Source organism: Teleopsis dalmanni, chromosome 2, assembly GCF_002237135.1.
Source record: "Teleopsis dalmanni isolate 2A chromosome 2, ASM223713v2, whole genome shotgun sequence".
NCBI lineage: Eukaryota > Metazoa > Arthropoda > Insecta > Diptera > Diopsidae > Teleopsis > Teleopsis dalmanni.
In genome coordinates, this window is record NC_051847.1 from 149972459 (window position 1) to 149997482 (window position 25024).

At 28.4% G+C, this 25024-nt stretch overlaps 3 protein-coding genes across 3 annotated transcripts; 2 read left to right on the forward strand and 1 right to left on the reverse strand.

The window, feature by feature from the left end:
• Positions 1-1081: 1081 nt before the first annotated feature.
• LOC119686259 (protein PF14_0175) lies at positions 1082-9340 on the forward strand. Its single transcript, XM_038100797.1, has 10 exons — positions 1082-1209; positions 1273-1711; positions 1766-4114; positions 4175-4246; positions 5384-5816; positions 5871-6763; positions 6830-6941; positions 8892-9034; positions 9095-9185; positions 9250-9340. Coding segments are annotated over exons 1-10 (4599 nt in total). The 5' UTR covers positions 1082-1207; the 3' UTR covers positions 9315-9340.
• Positions 9341-9657: 317 nt separating this feature from the next.
• Positions 9658-14312, reverse strand: LOC119686260 (nicalin-1). The gene is made up of 7 exons (XM_038100798.1): positions 14000-14312; positions 13589-13667; positions 13408-13516; positions 12964-13347; positions 12726-12905; positions 10118-10546; positions 9658-10051 (listed from the first exon to the last, which is right to left on the reverse strand). Exons 1-7 carry the CDS (start codon positions 14166-14168, stop codon positions 9686-9688), a joined length of 1716 nt encoding a protein of 571 aa, XP_037956726.1. The 5' UTR covers positions 14169-14312; the 3' UTR covers positions 9658-9685.
• A 3401-nt stretch (positions 14313-17713) lies between these two features.
• LOC119675921 (putative odorant receptor 85e) lies at positions 17714-20810 on the forward strand. The gene is made up of 5 exons (XM_038087136.1): positions 17714-18292; positions 18346-18542; positions 20072-20360; positions 20422-20682; positions 20745-20810. Exons 1-5 carry the CDS (start codon positions 17714-17716, stop codon positions 20808-20810), a joined length of 1392 nt encoding a protein of 463 aa, XP_037943064.1.
• The last annotated feature ends 4214 nt before the right edge of the window (positions 20811-25024 follow it).

A 25024-nucleotide genomic window follows, 5' to 3' on the forward strand; every position in this document is an offset into this window, starting at 1 on the left:
CTAAATGGAAATTTTGTTAGGGATAGATATGCAAAAAACGTAATAAAACTTAAAGTTATATTTCGAAAATTAATAATAATTGTTTACAATTATTGGTAAGAATATTTTTATTTTACATGATTGTGAAAAAAATATGAATTTTTGCCTTTTAACAGTAAAATAATAAATAGAAATAGTGACCTATTTGTTACGAACAATGACGACAAAAATACGAATAATTAACAAAAATAATTAACAATTGGCAGTTACTTGGAAACTTTGAACGCACTTCCAAAAATCGTTCACAATAAACGAATGCGATGCGATTTGAGCTGCTTATTAGTTAATCTGAAATCGATTAAAAGGTTGGCCTAAATAAGCCAGCAGTGTTGTTGCTTCATATATTATTTTTAAAATAAGCGGTTGTTCTTTTGTGATATGCCTAATAACAAAAGAAAAGGCCTAATAATATATTCTATCGCAATACAAAAGTCGGGTGGTTTTGCGAAAAATTTTAGCGAGAACATAAATGGAAATAGATATGCATTTCCCAATTGTGTGAGTTATGCATATCCGTATATTGAATTGAAAAGTCTTAAAAATGGGTTTCAAACATATTTCATTGGATGTTGAAGAAATATATTTTTGTTACAAATGTTTGATTTTAATAATCGACTTTCGTAAAATTTGTATTTTAGAAAATACCTAAATATACTAAATAATGCTAACTTGAATATATAACTACAAAACTAAAAATAATAAATAATAATAATAGTGAAAATAGAAAAAAAATTTAAATTATTGCATAAATAATTCTCAATGAAATTTATATAAGTGATATATAAGAATCACTTTTTGGTTAATATGTAATTAGCATAAGTTTATGTGAATTCTATGTAATTATATATTGAACAAAAATATAATGTCATATAATTATGTATATATATAAATATAAATAAATATATATAATTACGTAATATATAATTACATATATAATAAAAATTTCTGTATGTACGTCGCAATAATTTTATGTGGCAAGCAGTGTGGTTGACACTCATTATTATTGTGAACAACAAATTTTTCTTATCAGAATTTTTGGTAGTCTGGCATCATTAATTTTGAACTGACGCTGTTTTATTATAAAAGTTGTTTGATTTTGTTTGAATCTGTTAATTGTGCGACAAAAATAAAGACGTTGACAAAATTGTTATAAGCATTCTATTAAAGGATGTAAGCATCTCAATTTATTATAAATAATAAATATTAAATAATGTGATCTATATATTTATATAGGTCTGACGACAGTAGTAGCATAAATGAATTTGCCGAATATTTGAACAATGAAGGCTGTGATGGAAAACGCTTTGCAGATTTCGTGCTAAAAAAGGCTGGTGGTACTCGTCCACATAGGATATTTCCCGATGTATATTCAGACAGCGATAGCAGTAGTTTCAACGTGCAGCTGGAAAAAATTACTACTCCATTATTGGAAACGGCGACTTCGCAAGAAAAACCCTTAAATGCTGCTACTGTTGCAAATGAAATAATTCATGATACTCAACCTTCAACTGCACCGCGTAATGTACATAATGTGCATTCACCCACTAAAAAAAGTGGTGGACGTCCGCATTCAGATAATCTTCGAAGATATAGTCTTAAACGACTAACAAGCGTACGGAAAAGACGACAGTTAATTAAGGAATTTGAAAGCACACTTAATGAAGTGGATTTTGTAAGTTATGCTCCTTAATGAAATTGTGTAAAATAAGAACTTTTTTTTATATAGGACCCACATATATGCAGTACACCAATGAACACAAGACAGGACAGTGAAAACAATCAAAGTCGACAAGAAGTTAATGAAAAAAAGTCTAATTCAAATTGTCATACTTTGCCAACTCATGAAACCGCACCTTTAAAGGCATCCCAAATTAACATATCAATTTCAGATAATCTGATGTGCTGTCTACACAATAAAGACGATGAACTGAAAAAATTGTTGAATGATCACATTAATGCTCAGCAAGACTCGAATAAAAGTAATTGTGCGAACTGTTCTAATAAATCTATTGCAACGGATTCTCCCAAATTACAACGTACATTCAATATTGAAAAAGGGACAAATCCAGGAGAAATCATTTTATCACCAGTACATACGACACTTCAAGAATGCCAACAACAACAAAACCTAACACAAAATACATTAACTGGAGTATCAACAAGGGGCGTATCAAGAAATAATCTTCAACCAAATCGTACATACAACCTAACATTGCGTGCCAAAGAATTACGAGTTTTACAAGAATCCAAAAATAATATAATTCAAAAAGAAAATATATCTAATGCCGAAAGAAATGTATCAAATAGTTTACAAAATATTGAACATCTGAATAATTTAAATCAATCCTCAAGTTTAAACTATCAAAACATTGTTGACGAAGATGAAGTTGTTATACCTCAGACCCAAGAATGTGAAAATCCTACTCGAAATATATCAACAAGAAATAAAAATAGTGCAAATACTCTAAATACTTTGAAACGTTCTTCAATACACAGTCAACGAAATAGAGATATCACAACACATAGTAATATAATTATACCTGAAACTCAGAATATTACACGAAATTTGTCAAAAGTTTCCTTTGATGATAGAAATGTGCCAGATCATAGTTATGTTGTTAATAAGTCATCACATGTAAATCGAAGAAACAGAAACGGATCAGTTAAAAGTCTTAATTTAAACACAAACACCAGGCTTAGTAAGACAAATGTAGAAACTAACGCTACAAATGTGTTTGAAAAAAGCAACTTAAATAATTTATTAACAGATGACGAAAATGAATCTGTTGTTGAACAAGAAATTTGTAAAAAGGACTCTAGTAGTGCACCCTTAAACTTAGCTTCTAGAAGATTACGGCCACGACATTCTATAAAAGCAAAGCAAATGCATGTTGGTATTCCTATTGCTCATCCACTGAAATTGGAAGCTAAGAAAACGGGCATACAATCACTAAAACAAAAAATACCATTAAACAAAGCACCGAATACTCCAATTAATGGCGAAAAATTTGCCGATGAAATTAAATCTCAATTAGTTCGTTTGACAAATAATGAAATACTTGACTTACGGAAGCGGAACTCACTTGGTAAAATTTATACAGTTAATAGTACAAATTTAACAAAACAACAAGAGTTAAAGGAGAAACAGCAATTATTAGAAAAGGAAATTGAAAATGAACTAAGAAATCGTTCATTACATTATGTTTCAAACAAACATTCAAGACATGTATTAAATACAAGTTCGGAGGAACTATCCAATACATATGTTGAACTGTTTTCGGTACCAGATGTATTTAAAGATGTAAATAGACAAAATAAAAGTATTCAGTTGTCAAATACAGAGGAAAATAATATTGAGAGACGATTTGGTGAAAAAGATCGTAAGATTAAAAAAAAATTAACTGTTAAACATGTTATTTTGAATAATGTGGATACACAAAACAAAGGCAGTACGATATTAAACGGTGAAGAATTGAGATATCTATGTTCACAGGAAGATAATGATGAGATTTTAATTCCGGATACACAGCATAAAGAGTGTCAATTGGAATTGGAAGATATGTATACGAAGGAACATACTGATGAGATTTTAATTCCAGATACACAAAACAAAGAGGGTCCAATTTTAAACGCTGTTGAAGTAGAAGATGTGTGTACACAGAAAGATAATACTGAGATAGTAATTCCAGAAACACAAAACAAAGAGGGTTCAATATTAAACGCTGTTGAATTAGAAGATGTGTGTATACAGAAAGATAATACTGAGATAGTAATTCCGGATACACAAAACAAAGATTGTCCAATATTAAACGCTGTTGAGTTAGAAGATGTGTGTACACAGAAAGAAAATATTGAGATAGAAATTCCGGATACACAAAACCAAGATTGTTTATCATTAAATAATAAAGAATTGGAAGATATGTGCGCACAGGAAAAAAACGCTGAGATAAATGCGGGTACGCAGGATAAAAATATAATATCATCAAATGAAGAAATGTTGACAATTATATCCTCACAGGAAGATAAAAATGAGTTCTTGGCTGGCAATAAGTCGGATTTAAATCAAATTTCATTTGTAAGATTAATAGTAAATTAAATTAATGAAATAGTTTTTATTTGAAATTTCTTTTTATAGCTTCCTCGAAATGAAATTCCTAGCAATGGTAGAAAAAATACTAAAAAAACTAAAAACAAAAAACGGCAAATTGTAAGTGTTAAGAATTCTCATTAATAGACTTACTTTAAGGAATTACTTATAGTTAGTAAGCTATGTTTATTTAAATAAATCAAGTCATTAATATTACTCTCTGATATAGAGTGGAGATGAAATATGGAACCTATAGTCTTGGAAGTGATTAGTATTGCAAACGAAATTCTTACAAATGTAATTTAATTTGCGTTAACTGTTTATTGACATTATACCTTAATTCATGTAGCGTATGAGGATACATTTCGTGTAGATAAATGTATAACTATTTAATTTTAGTTGATAGTGCAAACTGCACTGAATATAGACACTTCAGGTTATAAAGATTTTTGATTTGTTGATATGCACCACGAGACAAGTTGCTTTAGTAATGTCTATGCAACAAAGGTCGAAATTGGTGATTAATTGATTTTTCTTATTTATAATGTTAATTACTGTATGTTAATCTATTAAAAGATAGTATGAACTTTGATTAGGATTTCGATATAGATGAAACTTCCATCTATATCTGTAGTATATTTAACATTGATATATTTTTACAAAAAAATATTTTTTTTTATTAAGATATGCTAAAATTTGAATATCACATCATAACAAAAATTAAACTGATTAATTAAATTAGAGTCCTTACTATTAATTTTTGATTGCAATATACATTGTTTGCTGAAATCAGAGCTTACGAGAGTAATTTTTATATAGGTTCATGCAGCTAACCAAATTAACTAATCAAACCTTATTAACAATGTTTGGGCTTATATTATTTGAACTATTCGAAGCTTTAGTTATGCTTATGTGCGAAGTAAAATTTATGTTATATCCTTGAGTTGTTACAGGTATGCAGATCTGAGGTCAATTATTACTTAGTCTGATGATGTGATAAATAATAATCCAGTCAAGGCGCAAAGAGGGGGGTTTGAAGAAACCTCGCAGTTAATATAGAGTAAAAGTGCTCAGGTGCACTGACTCAACTTCCCTCAACATAATAATAATTGAGTTGTAAAATGACTTTATAAATTTATTGTAATACATATTCTGTTTATGTGAACTTGAACTTTGTTAGTTATTATTTTTTTAATGTTTTTATATTTTATAATATATATATTTAATATATATTTATATGCAAATATTTAATTCCAGTCAGAGGAGACTCAAAATTATATTACAATAAAAGAGCGCTTAAAAAAACGACCTAAAAATAGTTTTTCAAAACGTTCACTTTACTCGAAAGGATTTTCTGATTCAGAGAATTCAGATGTGACGTCATTTCAAAATGAGTGTTCTATAATGGAAAACAATAGCAGCAATTATATTCCTGTAGCTACAGTACCATCAACACCATTACTACCACCACCCTCAACACCATCGTTACCACCACCATCAACACCATCACTACCACAACCATCAAGACCATCACCACCATCATTAGAAATTGCGGCAGGTTCCGTACCTAAGAGTACAAAAAATGATGATGAAATCTTTAGAAAACCTGTTGCACCTGCACCTAAAACTAGATCTAAAATACGTAAACCTATTGAATTGCCTACTACTACTGAATGTACTTCAGAAAACGGTAAAATGATCACTTTCATAATTTTTATAATTGTTGTAAAGAATAAAATTTCAGATCAAACTGTTCGAAGATCAAAACGTGGACATGTACCATTAAAGACTACTACACCTTATGTTCGTATGTTAAAAGAAATGATGGAAAAATCAGAACTAGCAAAAAATAAACGTGTGAATACAACGAAAACGGATGCGCAAAAAACATCAACATATAGTATGAATTCAAATGACCTCGTTCCAATTGCTTCTAGTACAGTTAATACCAAATCAAAAAGATCAAAGAACATTGTCATAAAAAATAATATAAATCCAAAAAAAAAGCAAAAGAAACAAAATCAGCAAGAACAGCAGCAAACTCCTAGCTTGCTTGGAGATACCGACAATGTTAATACTACAGGAGAATCAACTGAAAGTAGAAATCTGCAGTTAAGATCACCTGATTCTGAGCCAAATAGAGTGTTGCTGGATGACGAATATCCAACATCGTCAATACATACAACAAAATCAAATCAAGGGAAAAGAAATAAGTCGCCAATATATGAGTTCCACCATGAAGTATTCAATGAACATCATCCTACGACACCTACTTACACAAAAAATTCAAACCAAAAAGAATGCATGTCTCCAATTAGTCGAATTGGGGAGGAACAACATAATAAAGTAAAGAGTGGTAAGAATAAAAAGTCAAAAGTGAATGAGAACAAAAAAAATTTAGAAAGTAGCCATATTGAATTTAATCCAGCTCCAGTTAGTGAATTAAATAGTATATTTGATCGATTAAAACATGAATCAACTGTGGAATCACAAATAAATTCCCAAACAAAAACATGTGTAATACGCGTGCAGCGTTTAAAGATACCAGCACAAGCCACAAAGAATGCACTTATGCCTAAATCTGTATCAAACACTGCAACACAATCTAATATCGCAGTTGCAACTACCTGCTGTGAGGTATATGAAAGAGACTAAATATATAATTTAATATAATTTTATATACAAATTTTTATTATTATATAGTGTCCCAATACTTACCCTCAATCTGATGGAGAACTGTTATCATGGTTAAAAGGCTTGAGAGATATTGGGAATCCATTCGGAAATGAAAAAATGTTTACAGAAATGCACTGTTGTAAGTAAAATATTTGTTTTTTAATATATATTATCAATATGTTAAAAATTTGTGTTCAGCTTTTAGCTTTTCAATTTTATTCAACATAAATTTATATTAGAAGGGTTCGAATAGAAATGCAAGTTTATGCAGCCACGAGTTGTAAGCCTGGCACTTGCAGTCCAAACAAATTATGTACGGACTATAAACTAATTAAAAAATTCGAATATTTTCTAAGACCGCTAATATTGAGTACTTGGCAATACCCGAAACAGCGTTGTATGGTTAGCTAAATTTCAATAAATTAACTACAATTTTTGTTGTTGTGTTTTCATTTCTATTCGAACCCTTCTAATATAAATTTATGTTGAATAAAATTGAAAAAAAAATAACATAAAATTTGAAAAAATATATATAAAATACATAAATTTATATTCATATATACAGATCAAGCTCCGTTATTGTGTATATTTATAAATATGTATATTGTTGGTTAAAATTTTTTTTTTATAATTAGCGTACAAATCTGATTTATTGATCATAGTAATTATTATAATCCAAATACTGATTTCAATTAATAAAAATAAAATCATTTGGATCTATTTCTAATTAATTCAAATCAGTGCTGCAAAAACGGCTTTAATTGAAGAAAACACCAATAAAGTGACCGTATAAGTATTTGAAAACCGTCGTTTAGGTCTGACACAGCTAGAAAGGTTAAGTTCTCTATAATTTCACCTGAAATCAAGTTAATGTTCTCTGTTTATCAACTGCCGTGATGTATTTCATTCTGAGTTCTTATCGGAAGTTGAATGAGTCACAGGTTTGAATGAGTTTATCAGGTTTGAGGAAAAATTGAAATTTCAGATATCTGATTTATGCTTGCCATAAAACCCAGTGTGACCTATAGCACCTATAGCATTGTAGCACCTATATCTTTTTTTTGGATAACATTTTATTTACGACACTTTATGTCGATTATTTTAATTTTAATAATGTAATCCCTGTTTACTGCGTTGGTAGGTAGGAAGGTGTAATAAAGCCAGGTCGAAAGTTCCCCAATTAACTATAAGTTTTTTTGGATCTATATTCCTCGTAAATTTGGGTTGAGTGTTTTACAACTATTCAAACGCATTGATGTCTACTGCGCATTTACTAAGATGTCACATTTGTAGACTACTTTATTACAATATTATTGTATTTTATGAAGAATGGTTGGGATACATATTATTGTCATATGTTGTTGCTACCCGCAGGGATCTGCTTGTATAGTCCTTTTTGGGTGTGGTGAACGGACGTAGACTTAGCCGTTCTTGAAACCATTGTTTTTAAGCCGTGTTTAGCCATTTTTAATTTTTTTTTTTTGAAAGCTATCGAAATCGAAAACTTGTTAAGACTCTTATTAGATCTCTTATGACAATTTCGTTATATAGTTTTGAACTGCTGTCTTTAATTTCGAATATAAAACACTTATTCTGTTTAAATGTTATTTCTCTTATTAAGAGATTATAGCCCATCTCATCAATGATTATTTTAAATTTATTCTTTTAAAATATAGATATTATTAAAAAAATAATGATCCGATCAGGTTGGGATATAGTTTATGATCAGTTTTTGAAAAATGTTTGTATTTCAATTCAATCTTAAGTAAGTAAACTTACAATACCGCGTCAAACTTGTTTTTCTTGTGTTGGAAATTTGGATATGTTTTCTTTTTAAGAATGTTCTATCTTAAATTAATTGATGAAGATCTTCAAAAGCTCCCTCTGAATGAGCTGGTTCGTTTACTTGAGATTTTAAATTTCTAAATGCAAAGGGGTGCATAATAGATCAAGCTAGTCGCAGTGCATAAAGACCTTAGCCTAACCCATAAACAATTACCATTATTATTTACATCTTAAATTAGTTGCTTTTTAGGTTATAAACTTATATGTTGCTTACATAAATTTTACCATTTTTTTTTTCTTTCAGCTGCTGCCGGTAATTTATTATTTACAGATTTAGAAGGAATTGATTATGCATTTTATGATACTGAAGAAAAGGCTTCTTTGGGTTACTTGCGTTTTAAGCCTAAGCAAATAAAACCTTTAAAAAGAGCTAAGAAATTTCATTTGGTAATAAAATTTGGTTTATATTTTTGGAAACAAATTTATTTATTAAAATTTTGTTTTTAGCATTTTGTTGTCCTTTCCGGTAAATTTAAAATTAGCACAAATAAAGATCAAGGTGAATTTAAAATGGGTGACATGATTGCAATCAACAAAGGTATTTGCTTTAAATATTTAGTCTTAAATTATAGATTATGTTTATGTCATATTTTTATAAATAGGTACCCGTTATGAAATAAGAAACAATGCAGATGAGATTGGAATTTTAATGGTTATTAAAAAGTAAAAATTAAAATGTTTAAAATTTAAATAGCGTAACTACTGTAGTTATTTTATACAATATGTTCAATCTGTTTTTAAAGTAATATTTCTATATATTATTGAAATTATTTTGTATTTTTTAAATGTAAATAAAATTTGCAACAAAGAATATAAATTATAGGAAAAAATTAAATACAATTTGATAATCGTATATACAGCAATATAAAAACAACATATATTTGTAAGTAAGATCATAATCCCGGTTATTGTATTATATATATGTTGTATGATTGCATAATTATACTTTGCTTAAAACAAGAGTTAAATTTATTTCATGTCTTTTCTTTTATTTAAAACAAAATTTAAAATTTGACTATTTTTTTTTATTTTATTTTATTAATTCTGTTTTGATTTCAAACGTTCTGTATGATTAGAATTAGAATTTGTAATTGCTTGTACTTTAGTCATTTTACAAACGATGTCGTAAATATTTGGGAAATTTTGTATGAACAAATACACAGACAAGAGATATGCACATATTACTATAGTTAAAAATAAGTCAAATACTGCTGGTTTAACGCGATAAATATTTAATTTTGCATACTGGCCCTCATAGAACATGAAATCTGGTTCTCGTACGTCAGGTTTATCGTATATTATTTTAACATTTTTGAGGTATTTTTCAAAACCATTTTTAAGATCGTCATTATGTAGCGCAGATTTTACATTAAAATATGATTTAACCAGCTTTGCATTAATTTCCTGTAAATAACAAACAAAGTGATATAAACTTTTTTAATAAATAAATGTCTTTTATAATATATTTACAGTTGTGCCCGAAAATATTTCTCCCTCTTCTTCTTCTATATGGTAAATATGACGTGCCAGTGCTTCTGCAATAATTTTCGCATTTATTTGTGCTTGCGCTATTATTTCATCATCATTATCTCTAAATATTGTTGTACGAATGGGATCTTTTGACGATTTTAATGTTGAAAGTGTAAATGCTGGCAAGCGTTTCATACTAAATCTTTCATGTTCCCAGGCAAGATATTGATCAGCCAAGTTTATTTTCTTATGTACGCCTTCAATGGTTATATTGTTTGTTGCGGTTCCCAAAGTTTTGAGCAATTTGTAGAAATTATTAACTGGGGTGCCTTCCTTTGGTGGTTTTGATACGTGCATATAAATTGAGGTTGCATCTTTTGGTGATTGAGGTAATGCTATTGTGTCCAAGCAAAGAACAAAATCGACATTCTGTTTAAATTGAAGAAAGTTATATGATATTTATAGATATGTGTATTATCTCAGCTATGATGCAGCTAGCAGTTACTCAAATACGAATTAAATATTGATATCGACATTAATTGTTTATATTTATTTGATATATTTGCCGGGTTTTAAGTGGTAGTTTGATTAAATTTTTAATAATATTAAATAAAGAAAACAAATATTTTAAAATTAAACAAAAAACTTTTATACAAATACGACTATATTTTATTTTCGTCTACTTTGTCATTTATAGTGTTCTTAATTTTTAAATAACATATAAGTTAAAAAAAACTAAAACATTTTGGACTATTAAAATAAGTGTTTTATTAAATTATTTTATCTTAAAATTTCTAAAAAAAGAAAAGCACAATATGAAGTCTGTCGAAAAAAAGAAAAAAAAAAGAAAGCTATAAACTATATAAAACTACTTTGATAGCATAGAAAATAAACATTGTAGAAACATTCTACTTTCAGATATTAAAAATGCTTGTATCAGTTTAGTAAGGAATACAATGTTTGGATACTTGAGTAATAAAGCGAATACTAATATTAAGTTCACTATAGTACACTTATTTTTTAAACAACACAGCCAAATGTCAACTGGTCCGAAAAGTATTATTTGTGTTTAAACAAATGGCATTATGAACAGATTGTGCTTAGTAAAAACACACTAAATACTTTAGGTAGAGATATTTTTGTGAAATGTTTTTAATCTGAATAGTTATACACTATTTTTAAATTGTAAATTTCGAAAAATGAAGTATTATATGTTATATATTTCATCATTTGTATAAAATATAAAAAATATACATAGCTTTTGGAAATATCATTCAATTCGTTAAATAATTAATATGTTAAATACTACAATATTTCATACTCAAAATGATTCGTATGATGTAATATTTGGAAACTTCTGTTTAGTGTAATTAAGTCTTTTTAATGCAATTGTCTTATGGAAATAGATAGACAAATATTTTAGCAATACATTAATTTTATATATACATAAATAATTGGATAACCTTAAAATCGACACTAAATTCCTTTTTCGGTGCTATTAGTTGACCCGTGATGGAGACAATATCTTCCTTCCATGTAAAATTTATTAAAAAATTAGAAGCATTAAGAAATGTAATACAACTTAAAATAATATACAGGATATTTTGTTTTTAAATTTGATTTTTTCGTTCAGGAACCAAAAAAATCTTATTAGAAATTTTTTTATTTTTAATATGAGATACACGATGCTAAAAAGTCGTACTTTTCTCAAAATATCTTCACTTAAAAAATCTAAATCTAAAAACAAAATTTTTTATTACTACTTATACGCCCTAGCAATTAGAGCTTTTCGTAATTAGAAAAAAGTAATGAGTAGTTCGTTCTAGACCTCGATTATAGTAAAACGGTAAGAGATAAAAGAAATATTATTTTGCAAAAAATTATTCGTTCAATTTTCAATCAACTTAAATTCCGCATTCAAATTGAAGAGTAGTTAATGGCTTACATAAATAAAACATTTTTTAATGGATTAAGAACTATGCGAATTAAGCCATTTAAATTATTCATTATTGATATATTGAGAGCTTCTTAAATGAAAGTATTTTTCTTGTAGATTACTCTTGACATCAATTATCTTAGTGTTAATTAAATAGACTCCTAACGACTTTTGTCAAATCAAAAAATCATTCTCTTAACACTTAAACCATTTTAAAGTGAATATTAATTAATTATTGTAATATAATATTAACATAATATATATATTTTTTCGTTTTATTTATATAATAAAATATTTTTTGGGTTATTATAATAATAATTTTATTATTATAATAATGATCTTAAATATACCTTCAAAATTAAGGTTTGAATTTTCTTGAGGTTTGTAGGTTTTTATCTTCTCTAGACTTCTCGTGTTTCATATATATTTTTGAGCCGAGTCTAAGAAATATGAAATTTTCATATTTAAAGCTAAAGTAATAGTTATAAAAAATAATTAAATTGGTGACTGTATTTTTAATTTGGAATTCAGTCGTTGTTGAGATTTAATAGTTTGCAAGATAGTATTCATTGTTTATGCAATTCAGAAATCATAATATTTCATTAGAAATTATTTGCACAATAGATTGAAAATTATTCCAATTTTTATGATAGTAAATTCATATTTTCTTACTTGTAATTGCACATTTTCATCGAGCCATTTTTTGATGCCTTGGAAATTAAGTAATGGTCCAGATTCCGATAATAAAAACATTAAACGATATTTTGGTGCGGAATTATGTCTATTATGCATTTTACTAAAAAGATCAGCAATGGTCATTAAAATTGCTACATCAGCATTTACTGGGTATTCCTGTAAAAATTTATTTGAATATTATATTTTCTATATATTAATAATTTCGTTAACTCACATTATAAAGACCAAATGTTTTCAAATGTGCTGCCACCACTATTAATGGAAGTTTAGTATTAGGATCAACGGCACCTTCAACTTGTTTAACATTTTTATTTGGTGCTAGTTCGCCTTGTATTATTGGAATTTTGCTATTCTTATTGTTTACATGAGTGGCACCGGTTACAACTATTTGATATCCATTTGCTGATATTGATGAAAAGATTTCCGATATAGCAGAATCACGTTTGTTTATATTTTTATTGGCATTAAAACTGTTATTAACACTTGTACTGTGATATATGTCCGACATAATTTTGTCCAAATTTTCATTGTATTCGGAGAAATAAATTGGTATGGAGTTTGGTTGTGAAAGCATAGCTTGTTCAAGCATAGTTATATACTACAAAATAAATGAGTTAACAGTGAAGGTATCATTAATAAATAATATTTTTTTAAATACCTGTTTTTCTTCAAACGAAAGACTAGTATAGTTTTTCGGTAACAAAATAATTAGTCCACCGGCTTTCTGTCGTATTTCATTAAATTGATCTATCGATAACTCCTGCAATCTATTGAAATATATTGTAAATAAAAAGAATATTAATGCGTTTTAAATGTTGATTATCATTGCCCTAAGTTACCTAGCCACTACGCAGTGCCTCGCCGTACTCCAAGTATATATCGATTTCGCTTCGAGAGATATTGCAGATGATCGGCAACCTTAAGAAAATGCAGTAACATAATGTATTATGGAGGTTGTAGATATTTATACTAATTTATGCGAGAGGAAAAAAGTACAAAGTACGGATTTAATTGAGTTCAACTTTTATATGTAGAACTCACTTAAATACTGATATAAATTTATATTTTTTTAATATTTTAAGAAATTGACTTTTTATGTAGTATTTATGCTAGAAACATTTTTGTTAACGCTCAATAGATAATTTCATTACACATTTTGACATTTATGGCATGAATGGCAAAAAGCACCTAACCTTATTTTTATCTTTTTTAAAAATTTCTCAAGTTTATGAATAGGAAACTATATTTACCATATGAAACTCCATTTATATCATATTGAGACATTCTTTGCACTGCAAATTCACTAGATGCAATAACAGGATTCGATGAACAAATTATTAGTATAGGCAGAGCGAAGAGTAAGTAATAAGGTAGCCCGCCTCTAAATATATCTGCAAAATTGTCTGCTTCTTCAAACATGATTTTCGTTGGAATTTCAACTATGTATATTACTTAAGTTTATATAAATTTGAACTAAATCTATTGACACCAATAAATTATTAATCTAATTAATATGTTACAAAAAATCCACTCGTGACGTTTCAGCGGTTGCAGTGACAGCAGCAATTTTGACAATTGTGGTAGCAGATAACAAAAATAAAATGACCCAGCAGTAAACGTGGCATTGGAACGAATGAAAGGAATACAAGAGAGTCAATTTCTCTACATAATGGAATGATAGATCTTATAGTGAAATTAAACTATAGTGAAATCAATTGCTGCACCATAATTGATAAAATAGTGATAAAGTAGTAGGTCTGTTCCACGAGCTACTCATAGTAACTTTGAGTAAACACTGTGTATACACAAGCGCGTTCCACCAGCAAATTTTCAAGTATTTTTGTGTAAATTTTACTTCTGTTTTACTCATGTTTTATTATGAGTAGCGAGTGGAACAGACCTAGTATTAATTTAGGGACGTTGCAATTTGACTACGGAATTTTGTCAAGTTTACCGCTCTAAATATTTGAATATCAATTAAGCTTCTGATAATATGTATTTAGGAAAATTTTTATAATAAACAGAAATAGGACTTAAAGAATAATTGTCCTTTACATTGTATTGTATTTTTATATAATTCATTTGCAAAAGTTCATTTAGCTGCCACGTTTGTAGAGTTGTCAGTAGTTATATTTAATTATTACTATATTTAATTATTCCGGAAATTATATATTATGTTAACAATCTAGAAATTAATGACTACACAAAATTGAAAAAACGGGAAAAAATATTGGATGTAATTCGTCATTAAGAGTTGTTTCAGTTAAAATAAAATTTTATTTTTAATACTAATAATGTATGAACTCCTCATAGATATGGTGTATTTATTTTGATTACTAAGAAATAAAACCTCCGAAGAACAGTAAACTATTTCAGATTTTTATTTAAGAACTGCTTTAAGACAAAAATATATAATGTAAATATAAGTAAGTATTACTTCAGTAGAACTGGTTATACTTTGGGACTCGTTCATGAATAGATAATAATATTTACACGATTGCTGGGTAAATTCCCTAACCTTTTGAAGAATCTATAAAGTATCTTTTGAAGTATCTTACAGTAATAAAATCTAAATTAATATACATTTGATCTATTTTAAGTAGAAATAAGTAAACATTTTTAGTTTTTTGAGTGTCAGTTAAAAAATTACTGTAAGATAAAAAAGCAGTCCAACACATTGCACAAGTTTCTGTAAGCTATTAAATTGCATTTCAAATTGTTTGGATCAGATGATTCTATATATACAATTGCAATTATCGAATTTCTGCACATACTGTAAGTTAATTGCGATAGTGTAAACATATTAGTTTTTGTTGTAGTTTAGTAACAATTAATATAATACTTAATAATGTGAAGATTAAAAATAACAAAAATATTTTATTAAAAATTAGAAAGAATAAATTAGTGCCAAGCGCAAGTCATACAGTGGTGAACTTCAATTTGTTTAAAATATAGAATTCCAAATAAAGTATTTTTCTATTTTTATTTGACTATTTTTTACAATTTTTAACTACTGCTTAATATTCAATAGAATGTAGTTTTCCTTTAATAAAATGGTTCTTCTCGGTAATAATATGGTTATATATACCTTAGTAATGCCATTTGCACTAATCTATTCGTAGCATAGTGAATATGAACACATCATTTATAATAAAACCTGTAAGTATGAAAATATATCATACCTTTTTATATCTAATGTTTGGAAGTTCTTTAAAAATCTTATTAATTTAATAAAAAATATAAAAATTTTGAGTAATTAACAATACTCATACGTTGAAAGTTTCTGCATAGGTGTCATTGCTCTTACCACTCCAGAATTCTGTTACCTGAATAATTAATTTTAAACACTTAAAAAGTTTAACGTAGTCAATTTATTTAAGAAACTTTTAAATGGTTCCATGGTCTTAAGGCGTCGTGGAAAGTATGTTTTGCTAAAGTTTGACCAGTAATTAGTCAATAAAAATTCTTAATTAAAGTCACTAAAGTAAATTAGTTTAAAATTATCTATTATAAATGAAGAGATAAGGGTTAGCAACATATCCTATACATTATGAGTGAGAGATTTAAACAAAAGTCTGTCTGTGAACCAAAAATTATTTAAAACTTAAAGTAATAATAATGACTTTTTTATAAATATAATTTGCGTGGTTCCGAAAATAAAATCTGTTTTTTACAGAGAACTTAAATACATTTTTTTTGCATCCAAGTGTACATTTAAACTGGATTATCTTTATAAATTTTAGCAGAAGATTTAAGAGGGTTTAGTTTTCTGCAATAATTAATACTGTATTTGAAGCTATATTCAGTTATGTTAGTCTAATGCATAATTTTCGAAATGTTTGCAAATATCGTCCTATATCGGCTTAAAGATGCTTCACGATCGTTAAGACTACTTGAAGCTGATGAAGACAAAAGTTTTTACAATTTGAATACAACGTATTATCACAACAGCCATACTCTCTACATCTGGAATGTCTTGTTTATTGCTTGTACCATTTCACACAAAATTTTTTTTATTTGAACTTAATTCATTAAGTTTCAATACATAATATAAAGTGTCTAAATTCTGTCCAAGTGTGAAGGATAATGTTGGAAAAGTTTCTTACTTTCTATCTATGGTATTTGAAGAATGTCGCTACAATAGGCTGAAGTGATACCGACGATTTTCAAATACTTTAATATTAAAGCCTGACATAATATATAAAGCAATGATTATAATAGATTTTTAATAGACTAATATGAATGTAATGTCTAATATAGTTTTGATATACAGTTAGCCAATCGATACCAATTAGAGGTTAAGCCCTACACTCGTGTTAAAGATCATTTATCAATAATATTATTTAGTGAGAGATTCAACAAATACTTCAACTTGTACCTAAATTATTATTATAACAATATATCTTTCCTGACTTATAGTTCAGTTAGGCATTTCCGTAAACCTCGCAATTCTTCACAGGTTTATTGGTGGGCTGATTACAGTTCTGATCTTTGAAAACACTTCCATTGAAATTTAAAATAATATTTATTAAACAAGTTAATGGTGCAACTGGATACGGTTTAAATTTGTAAATTGCATTCTTCGAGTATCTAAAATTATAGATATATATCTTTCCTGACTTATAGTTCAGTTAGGCATTTCCGTAAACCTCGCAATTCTTCACAGGTTTATTGGTGGGCTGATTACAGTTCTGATCTTTGAAAACACTTCCATTGAAATTTAAAATAATATTTATTAAACAAGTTAATGGTGCAACTGGATACGGTTTAAATTTGTAAATTGCATTCTTCGAGTATCTAAAATTATAGGTAATTATAAGTTCTGAATTAGTTAAAAGTTTGCACTCTAAAATTAAGATTAGTAAATTAGTATGAACCTAGTTAGCTAGCATTCAATGAGCTATATAGTCGAGTTCATTTCTATTAGAAAATACTCGGCTTTGTAATCGGTCAAGTCAGCGAATATGTTTAAAACTCAATTTTACGGCGGTAAAATAAACTTGCTTTACTCGGACACTGATTTTAAACGTGTGAATAATCTTTTCAGTGCACAAATAGGTTTTATGACATTTATGGGACAGATTCCATTTAAACTTGAAAAATATTTACCCAAATCCTTATATACTTTCGGCTGGTTACTCGCTCGGTTCTACTGCGCGTTTGTGGTATTGCAAACTTTACATCTTGCTCTGCTCTTTATTAAAACTACTATTGATATGTTGCTCTATGGCAAACTGGAGGAGATAACCGATTCACTTACGATGGCTATTATATATTCTTTTTCATGCTTTGCTACATGCTATTGGCAATGGCGTTCAGTACGTTTAGTGCAATTATTACAAGATATTAACAATAAGTATCGTCACCATTCATTGGTTGGGCTTACATTTGTAAGCGCTCGAACTGCGTATAGGAATGCACGTAATGTTACCATATATTGGCTGATAGCCTGCATTAGTGGTGTCATGTTCTGGGGGATGGCACCTATTATTTTGCATTCACATACTTTGCCATTGAAGTGCTGGTATCCCTTCGATGCTTTGGTAAAAATTTATTGATAAAGTAGATTTACTGAAGTAACTTTTTTAATTTGCAGCAACCATTTGTTTATGAGCTGGTCTATGCTCTACAGTTGCTTGGTCAACTTAATATGGGTACCACATTTGGTAATGGCTCCGCATTATTCGTATCTATAGTTATTATTATGTTGGGTCAGTTTGATGTGCTATTTTGCAGTTTGAAGAACTTAGATGTACATGCCAGATTATTTGCTGGAGAGAATATAGTCAGCTTGTTGTAAGTATGGGATAAGTTACTATAAAAATTTAAAACAAAACTTAACACAAGAAAACTCTCTTCGATTCACTATAAGAATACTATTTGGGGAGCCGATGTGCTAATTATATAACCCTATTATTATTGTTATTAATATATTAGTTTTTAAAAAGTTATGAAGTTATTACATTATTTATTACCATATTTGCAAAATATTCAATGGATCTTATGTACATAAAATCTAGGTGAAAATGGATCAGCTATGAAGTGTTTAAATTGGTCACAAAACCCCAAGGACCACGTAATCGAAAGTATTCAATAATAGCATGAAAGTGTATTACGCTTATGTATTACATAGGGAGATATTGTGGATTGAAAGCAAATTCATAGGCAATACTGCATTCATTTTGAAGTTACATCGATTTTGATATATATTGACATCAATACCTTTGATTTCGGACATTTTTTTATAAGATTATTTTTTGTTTATATATATAAGCAGACTATATTAACAAATTCTAAAATTAAATTACACATAAAATATTATAATATTTTATATTATAAAATGTTCAATTAATTATCTATAACAGATTATATAGAAATTAGCATAATATGCAAGTTCTCTAAACTCCTTGGATCCGTATCTTCTTAAAAGATATTTTTTTCACGAAATATGTATTATTTTATTTCACTAGAGAGATTTTTAAAAAAATCGATGGTAATAAATTAATTTTTTGTTAAAACTCAACCCGTTTAATGATTCTTAAGTTGATGTTACGTAGATCTCCAATGCTAAATGATGTATATGTGCGTATACGAAGAGATTGAAGGAAAGTAAGTTATATTTTTAATAACCTTTTCACCTCTTATTATACATTTCATAACTGTAAAGTACATCGATTGGAATCATCAGTGACGTATTATTGTTGGTAGAGTATAAACCCTCGATGAATATAGAATTAACATACATATTCCCCATTGATTACTACTTAAAAAAAATGCATATGGGGTACAAGTAAAGAGTTGGTTTTAGAGTTGGTTTGAACCTGAACGTTTCACATATGATAACTTGTAGCGAAGATTTTTTTGATGTCAGTATTGGAATAAAATTATGCTAGATATCTTCGTTCTAAGAAGTACACTAAAAATATATTATCATATTCTATTCTAAAAATTTCCAGAACTGTGATGTATATTTCATTCGGAGCGAAAATTTTTACAACTTTATATGATAAACCAATATATACGTAAAGATATATATTAACATGAGATAATATTACTACTACTAGTATTGTCCATTTCCCATAGTGGGTCATAGGGCGTCAATAATTCTTCTAAATCTGACTCCATTTGGTGCTTCTCTATAGATGTCGTTCCAAATTATAATATGGAGATAATATTAAACAAATTTAATCCCAATTCCTCACTTGACAAAATTCTAATTGTGCTAAAATAAATAAATTCCCATTTATCAGTCGATAGAATTTTTATTTTAATTAAATGATTTGATTTTGGTTAATTTTGATTTTCTTATAATTCATGTTTAGGCAGACACAACGCGAACATTACTCAGAAATCAGTGAACTAAATCAATACTTACATGCTGAAGAATTACAAACCTCGGAGGATACTTTAACCCTGCTGAGCCAGAAGTGTAAAAGAGAGCCAAAACAAATTAAACAAGCGCTACAGGAAGCATTCATTGAATGTGTCCATTTACATCGATTTATCATAGAGAGCTGCAATATGCTAGAAGAGCTCTTCAATCCGTACTGCCTGGTAAAATCATTACAAATAACTATGCAGTTATGCTTATTAGTATTTGTGGGAGTTGCTGTAATTATGATAATTTTCTGGATTATGATAGAAATGAAATGAAAATATTTTTTTTCAATAGGGCGAAGGATCTACTGTTCGGTCAATCAATTTGGTCCAGTATTTGGCTTTAACATTGTCAGAATTGCTTATGTTCACCTATTGTGGAGAGTTATTGCGAAATCATAGCGTGCGATCTGGAGATGCATTCTGGCGTTCAGATTGGTGGACACATGGAAAGTATATACGTAAGGAAATAGTCATTTTCTTAATAAATAGTCAACGTTATGTGCGAATTACTGCTGGGAAATTTTATTTAATGGACGTGGAACGTTTACGTTCGGTATGAAATAAAAATGCTACATTTATTTAAAATAAAATTTAATATTTTTAAATTTTATGTAGGTTGTTGCTCAAGCATTTTCATTCCTTACCTTATTGCAAAAACTTGCCGCAAAGAATAATAAATGATCACATTTTGTTAAAAATTGTTAAATATATCTTAATTTAAAATAAAATATGTTATTATTATTATTAGCAGAGCTGATGTTATTTATTAAAATTAATATAGTTCAGCTTACATGCCTAGGTCAAGTACTACGTTTCTCAACTGCTGGTCAGTAGATCTGTAGCTTTAACACCATTGAACTGCGAAACATTTTATTCTCATCGTTTACAATATTGTTTTTTTTGACGAATATTGGTAAAGGTCTTTGCAAAACACACTAAATATTTTTCCGGTCTACAGCACATTTTGGATTGAGAAATACTGGTTTAATACACACATCAGGTTACAGCTTTACTTATAAATCCTTATAGTTACTTATATAGTTTCGCAATGAACTGCCAGGCTTAAGTGAATAAGAATATGGTAGTATTACACGTTACATTTAGATGGCTAAGATGGCGAAATTTGCTTCAGAAGGAGTTCAGGGAATCAGTAGTACTTTACTTATAAATCCTTATAGTAATTTGTATAGTTTCCCAATGAACCACCATGCTTAAGTGAATAATAATATGGTAATATTACACGTTACATTTAAATGGCTAAGATGACGAAATTTGCTCCAGAAGGAGTTCTGGAAATAAGTAGTAGTAGTAGATGGTGTACTTAAAGAAAAAAGACTAATTTTCCAAAAATTACAGTTTTGAGAAAAATGGTATCCCATTGTATAACAATGCACTAGCCCATTCATCTAAAACTTCAATAGCAGAAACAATTGAATCACATTAAAATCACTAAACTAACGAAAATATTGCTTATCTTCTAAAGTACCATGTGTTCCGTTAAATTTGTCAAAATATTTTAGTCTTTTGAAAAAATAAACATTAATTTTACTTGTCCAGTCATGAGCATTTTTCACACTCTGTCATCGTAATTGATCAACCAAAGCCCTTAAAATCATTTACTGACATTTATCTCTACATCTTCGCGTGATTGATTGACAGCTCAATCTATTTTTCAAGCAGAAAGAATACTTACACTTCTTCAGTAATTTATTTATAATAATAGATAGAGAAAATAAAATCCTGCACGTAATTATTAACTTATGTATTTATTTATAGATAAGTTTATTACTTTACATATATAAATTACTACAATACATTGCTTAGGCTAAATTAGATGCATTTGGCTATTTCCCATAATTCTGGTGCTATATATTATTACCATATATTTTTCATACCGTTTTTTTTTTGTATTTTTTATTTTGTATTTTGTTAGTTATTTAAATATATTTTTAGAAAACTATTAACATGTATTTATATATTCTCTATATGACAAGTCTATGTACTAAAGGTCAACGTAAGTATTAATTGATTGTACCACCTTCTAAAATATTTGAAATATTTTGAGTACAGTAGCGAATTTATGCCTTTTGGCGCCTTAAGTATTTTGAATACAGGTGCTTAGCAATATACCCAGGCAATTATGCTTACATGTGTATTATTTATGTGCCACTTTTAGGTACATTCCATTTTGCTTAAATACGTTACTGTATAAATATGTATCGAGCATGATTGTCAAAATACTTTATTTCAGATATTACTGGAAAATGATCTCTTATTTTAGAGGTATCCATACTAAACAGCCAAATTTTAAAATTAAAATAATTTTTTATTCTCAATATCAATATTTACGTTTAAATTGAAGCAATTCTATTGGAGATTGAGTTACAGTTTACAATTGGCCTATTTGGTGGCTCGCAAGTATGGCAAAAAAAGGCAAGTTGCTGGCCTATACTGGCTGAAATGTACGCAAAACACAACACTATATTCTCCACCTCAGCCAGTATAGGTACACATCGGCCAGTAAAAAAAACTATTTAGCCACAGCATAACAATTGACATTTTGCAATAGTGATGCCAATGTCGCTTAGCGAATATAGGCCAGCATGCATTTTTTGGCTTACTTGCGAACCACCGAAAAGGCCTAATATTATCTTAAGATATTTTCCATCAAGTATTTTGACAAAGTCTAAACTCATTTTTTGTTTATGGAAATAACTTACATTAAAATTCCTAACTTTACTAATAACAGCTACTTTTTATATGCTATATATACTATATACTCGTATATGTATACATTTTAATGTTCTACAATGTATACAATATGTATTTAAAAATAGATAACTACAAAACGAATGAGCGTTTAACATTATGCCGTGACACTCATATCATATAATTTTATCAAAATTGTTGATATTATTGGACAGACATAGAATTAGTATAAAATTATTCATATTGTGTATATTTTATTCTACGATTTCCTTTTAGCATAGTGTAGAACTAATGACGGCACAAAAAAGTCTTATTGTCCTAAACTTCCATAAGTTCTCTTTTTATAAGAAAATTTTGTATAAAAAGCAAATGGTTTGAAAATTAGGATAAACAAATAAAATACAATATGCTTTAAAGTGCAGGGAATAGAAAATAAGTATATATACATTAAGACTGAAAAGTTTTCGGAAATTCTCATTTAAAATTCGCGCGCTGTATATTTTTCGATATTTTAAGTTTATGTAGTTTGGCAGCACTGTCCTTAATTACTATGCCAAAAATGAGCGCGATCTGTCAGACATTTCGTTTACGGCAGCTGTTGAAACCAGTTCACCTCAGTAGTGCGTTGCGAAATGTCTTCGACGGTCGTACGACCGTCCTGAAAGGCTTTGTACCACTCATAAACTTGAGTTTTCGATAAAACTGATTCCCCATAAGCCTTTTGTAGCATTCGCAACGATTCTGCACACGAAATTTCGTTCGAAACACAAAATTTGATGCAAACTCTTTGTTCAATATTTTTTTCCATTGTTTTTTTCGCAACGCACTACTGAGGTGAACTGGTTTCAACAGCTGCCGTAAACGAACTGTCTGACAGATCGCGCTCATTTTTGGCATAGTAATTGTCCTTAATTGCTGCCAAACTACATAAACTTAAAATATCGAAAAATATACAGCGCGCGAATTTTAAATGAGAATTTCCGAAAACTTTTCGGTCTTAATGTATATCCTTTATTAACATGAAAACTCCATACAATACTTAGTAGAATTATTTTTGTACAACCTCTATGATAAATATTTTTTTTTAAATTAAAATAATTTAAAATTATTTAAAAAATTTTTATAATTATCAACAAACGATTTTGTGTATTTTTAACAATATATATCTTTACATGACTTTAGTTCTTAGCGAGATTTTATGTTCCAATGCAAATACATATTATCTTTAAATTTTATTGGCAAAAATTAATTGGTATGTATGTATTAATGATTATGTCTGAATACAAAAAATTTGCCAAAGTTTAGTCAGTGTAAACACACCGCTTAAGTTTTAAAATCGAACTTAAATAGATAGATATACATATATTTGTAGCAGCCAGTCTCATGAAAGATGGGATTATTTTGACCCTAAAAATTGGCTTTATTGTGAAATGTTTCAAAGTCAAAAAGCTCACTAAAGAAATTTTTCTTTATAAATAATTTTATTTGCGATCTGAAATCAATATATTGTTTTGATAAAACAGACAACATATTAAATGTATACATTGTGGATGCTGGAAATAGGTATCTATATTCAAGAAAATGGGTACTTATATTAGGTATATGCAAAGTGTTAATAGTCCGATAGATACAGACTAGGTAAATAACATTTACTCTTTCTTCTCTAAATCAAAGTTACAGCAGTAGTCATAAAATGACAGTGTCTTCTATAACAAATGGCCGGCAAACAATGTTTTGTATAGCAAATGGACAACGAGTTCAAACAAAACCAATTTACTGCTTGTCAAACAGCTAGAAATATCTTATCATTAGAGCCTATTTCAAGTTTGCTTCGAATTTTTGATATATACATATATTATGTATATGATTATTTTATACTTAAAAAGTTGTTTTATGACTATTTGAGCTAATAAAGTTGAGGCAAACATTTTGGCATTTGTCAAACATATCAAACAATAATATCAATAATATTTTTGTTATCGGTAGTGGACGTTTCCTAAACACTAGTCAAGGAAAATAAATTATATTTCTTTTGTTTTTAAGAAATGAGACTTCATTACTGTATAGTACATTGTTAAGTTTGAATTTGCAGCGATTCAAAAATGTGTTGGGATAAAAGGTAATTCAAATTCGAATGACTATCCAACAAATAAACAGCATCTGTGCTTGTGGGTATAAAATTCTTT

Coding starts and splice junctions, on each gene's coding strand:
- LOC119686259 (XM_038100797.1), top strand. Junction 4,247..5,383: donor AAAACAAAAAACGGCAAATT/GTAAGTGTTAAG, acceptor ATTTAATTCCAG/TCAGAGGAGACTCAAAATTA. Junction 6,764..6,829: donor TTGCAACTACCTGCTGTGAG/GTATATGAAAGA, acceptor ATTATTATATAG/TGTCCCAATACTTACCCTCA.
- LOC119686260 (XM_038100798.1), bottom strand. CDS start 14,168: ATGTTTGAAGAAGCAGACAATTTTGCAGATATATTTAGAGGCGGGCTA. Junction 13,517..13,588: donor AGGCACTGCGTAGTGGCTAG/GTAACTTAGGGC, acceptor ATATTTCAATAG/ATTGCAGGAGTTATCGATAG. Junction 10,052..10,117: donor AAATATTTTCGGGCACAACT/GTAAATATATTA, acceptor TGTTATTTACAG/GAAATTAATGCAAAGCTGGT.
- LOC119675921 (XM_038087136.1), top strand. CDS start 17,714: ATGTTTAAAACTCAATTTTACGGCGGTAAAATAAACTTGCTTTACTCG. Junction 18,293..18,345: donor GGTATCCCTTCGATGCTTTG/GTAAAAATTTAT, acceptor TTTAATTTGCAG/CAACCATTTGTTTATGAGCT. Junction 20,361..20,421: donor TAGTATTTGTGGGAGTTGCT/GTAATTATGATA, acceptor TTTTTTCAATAG/GGCGAAGGATCTACTGTTCG.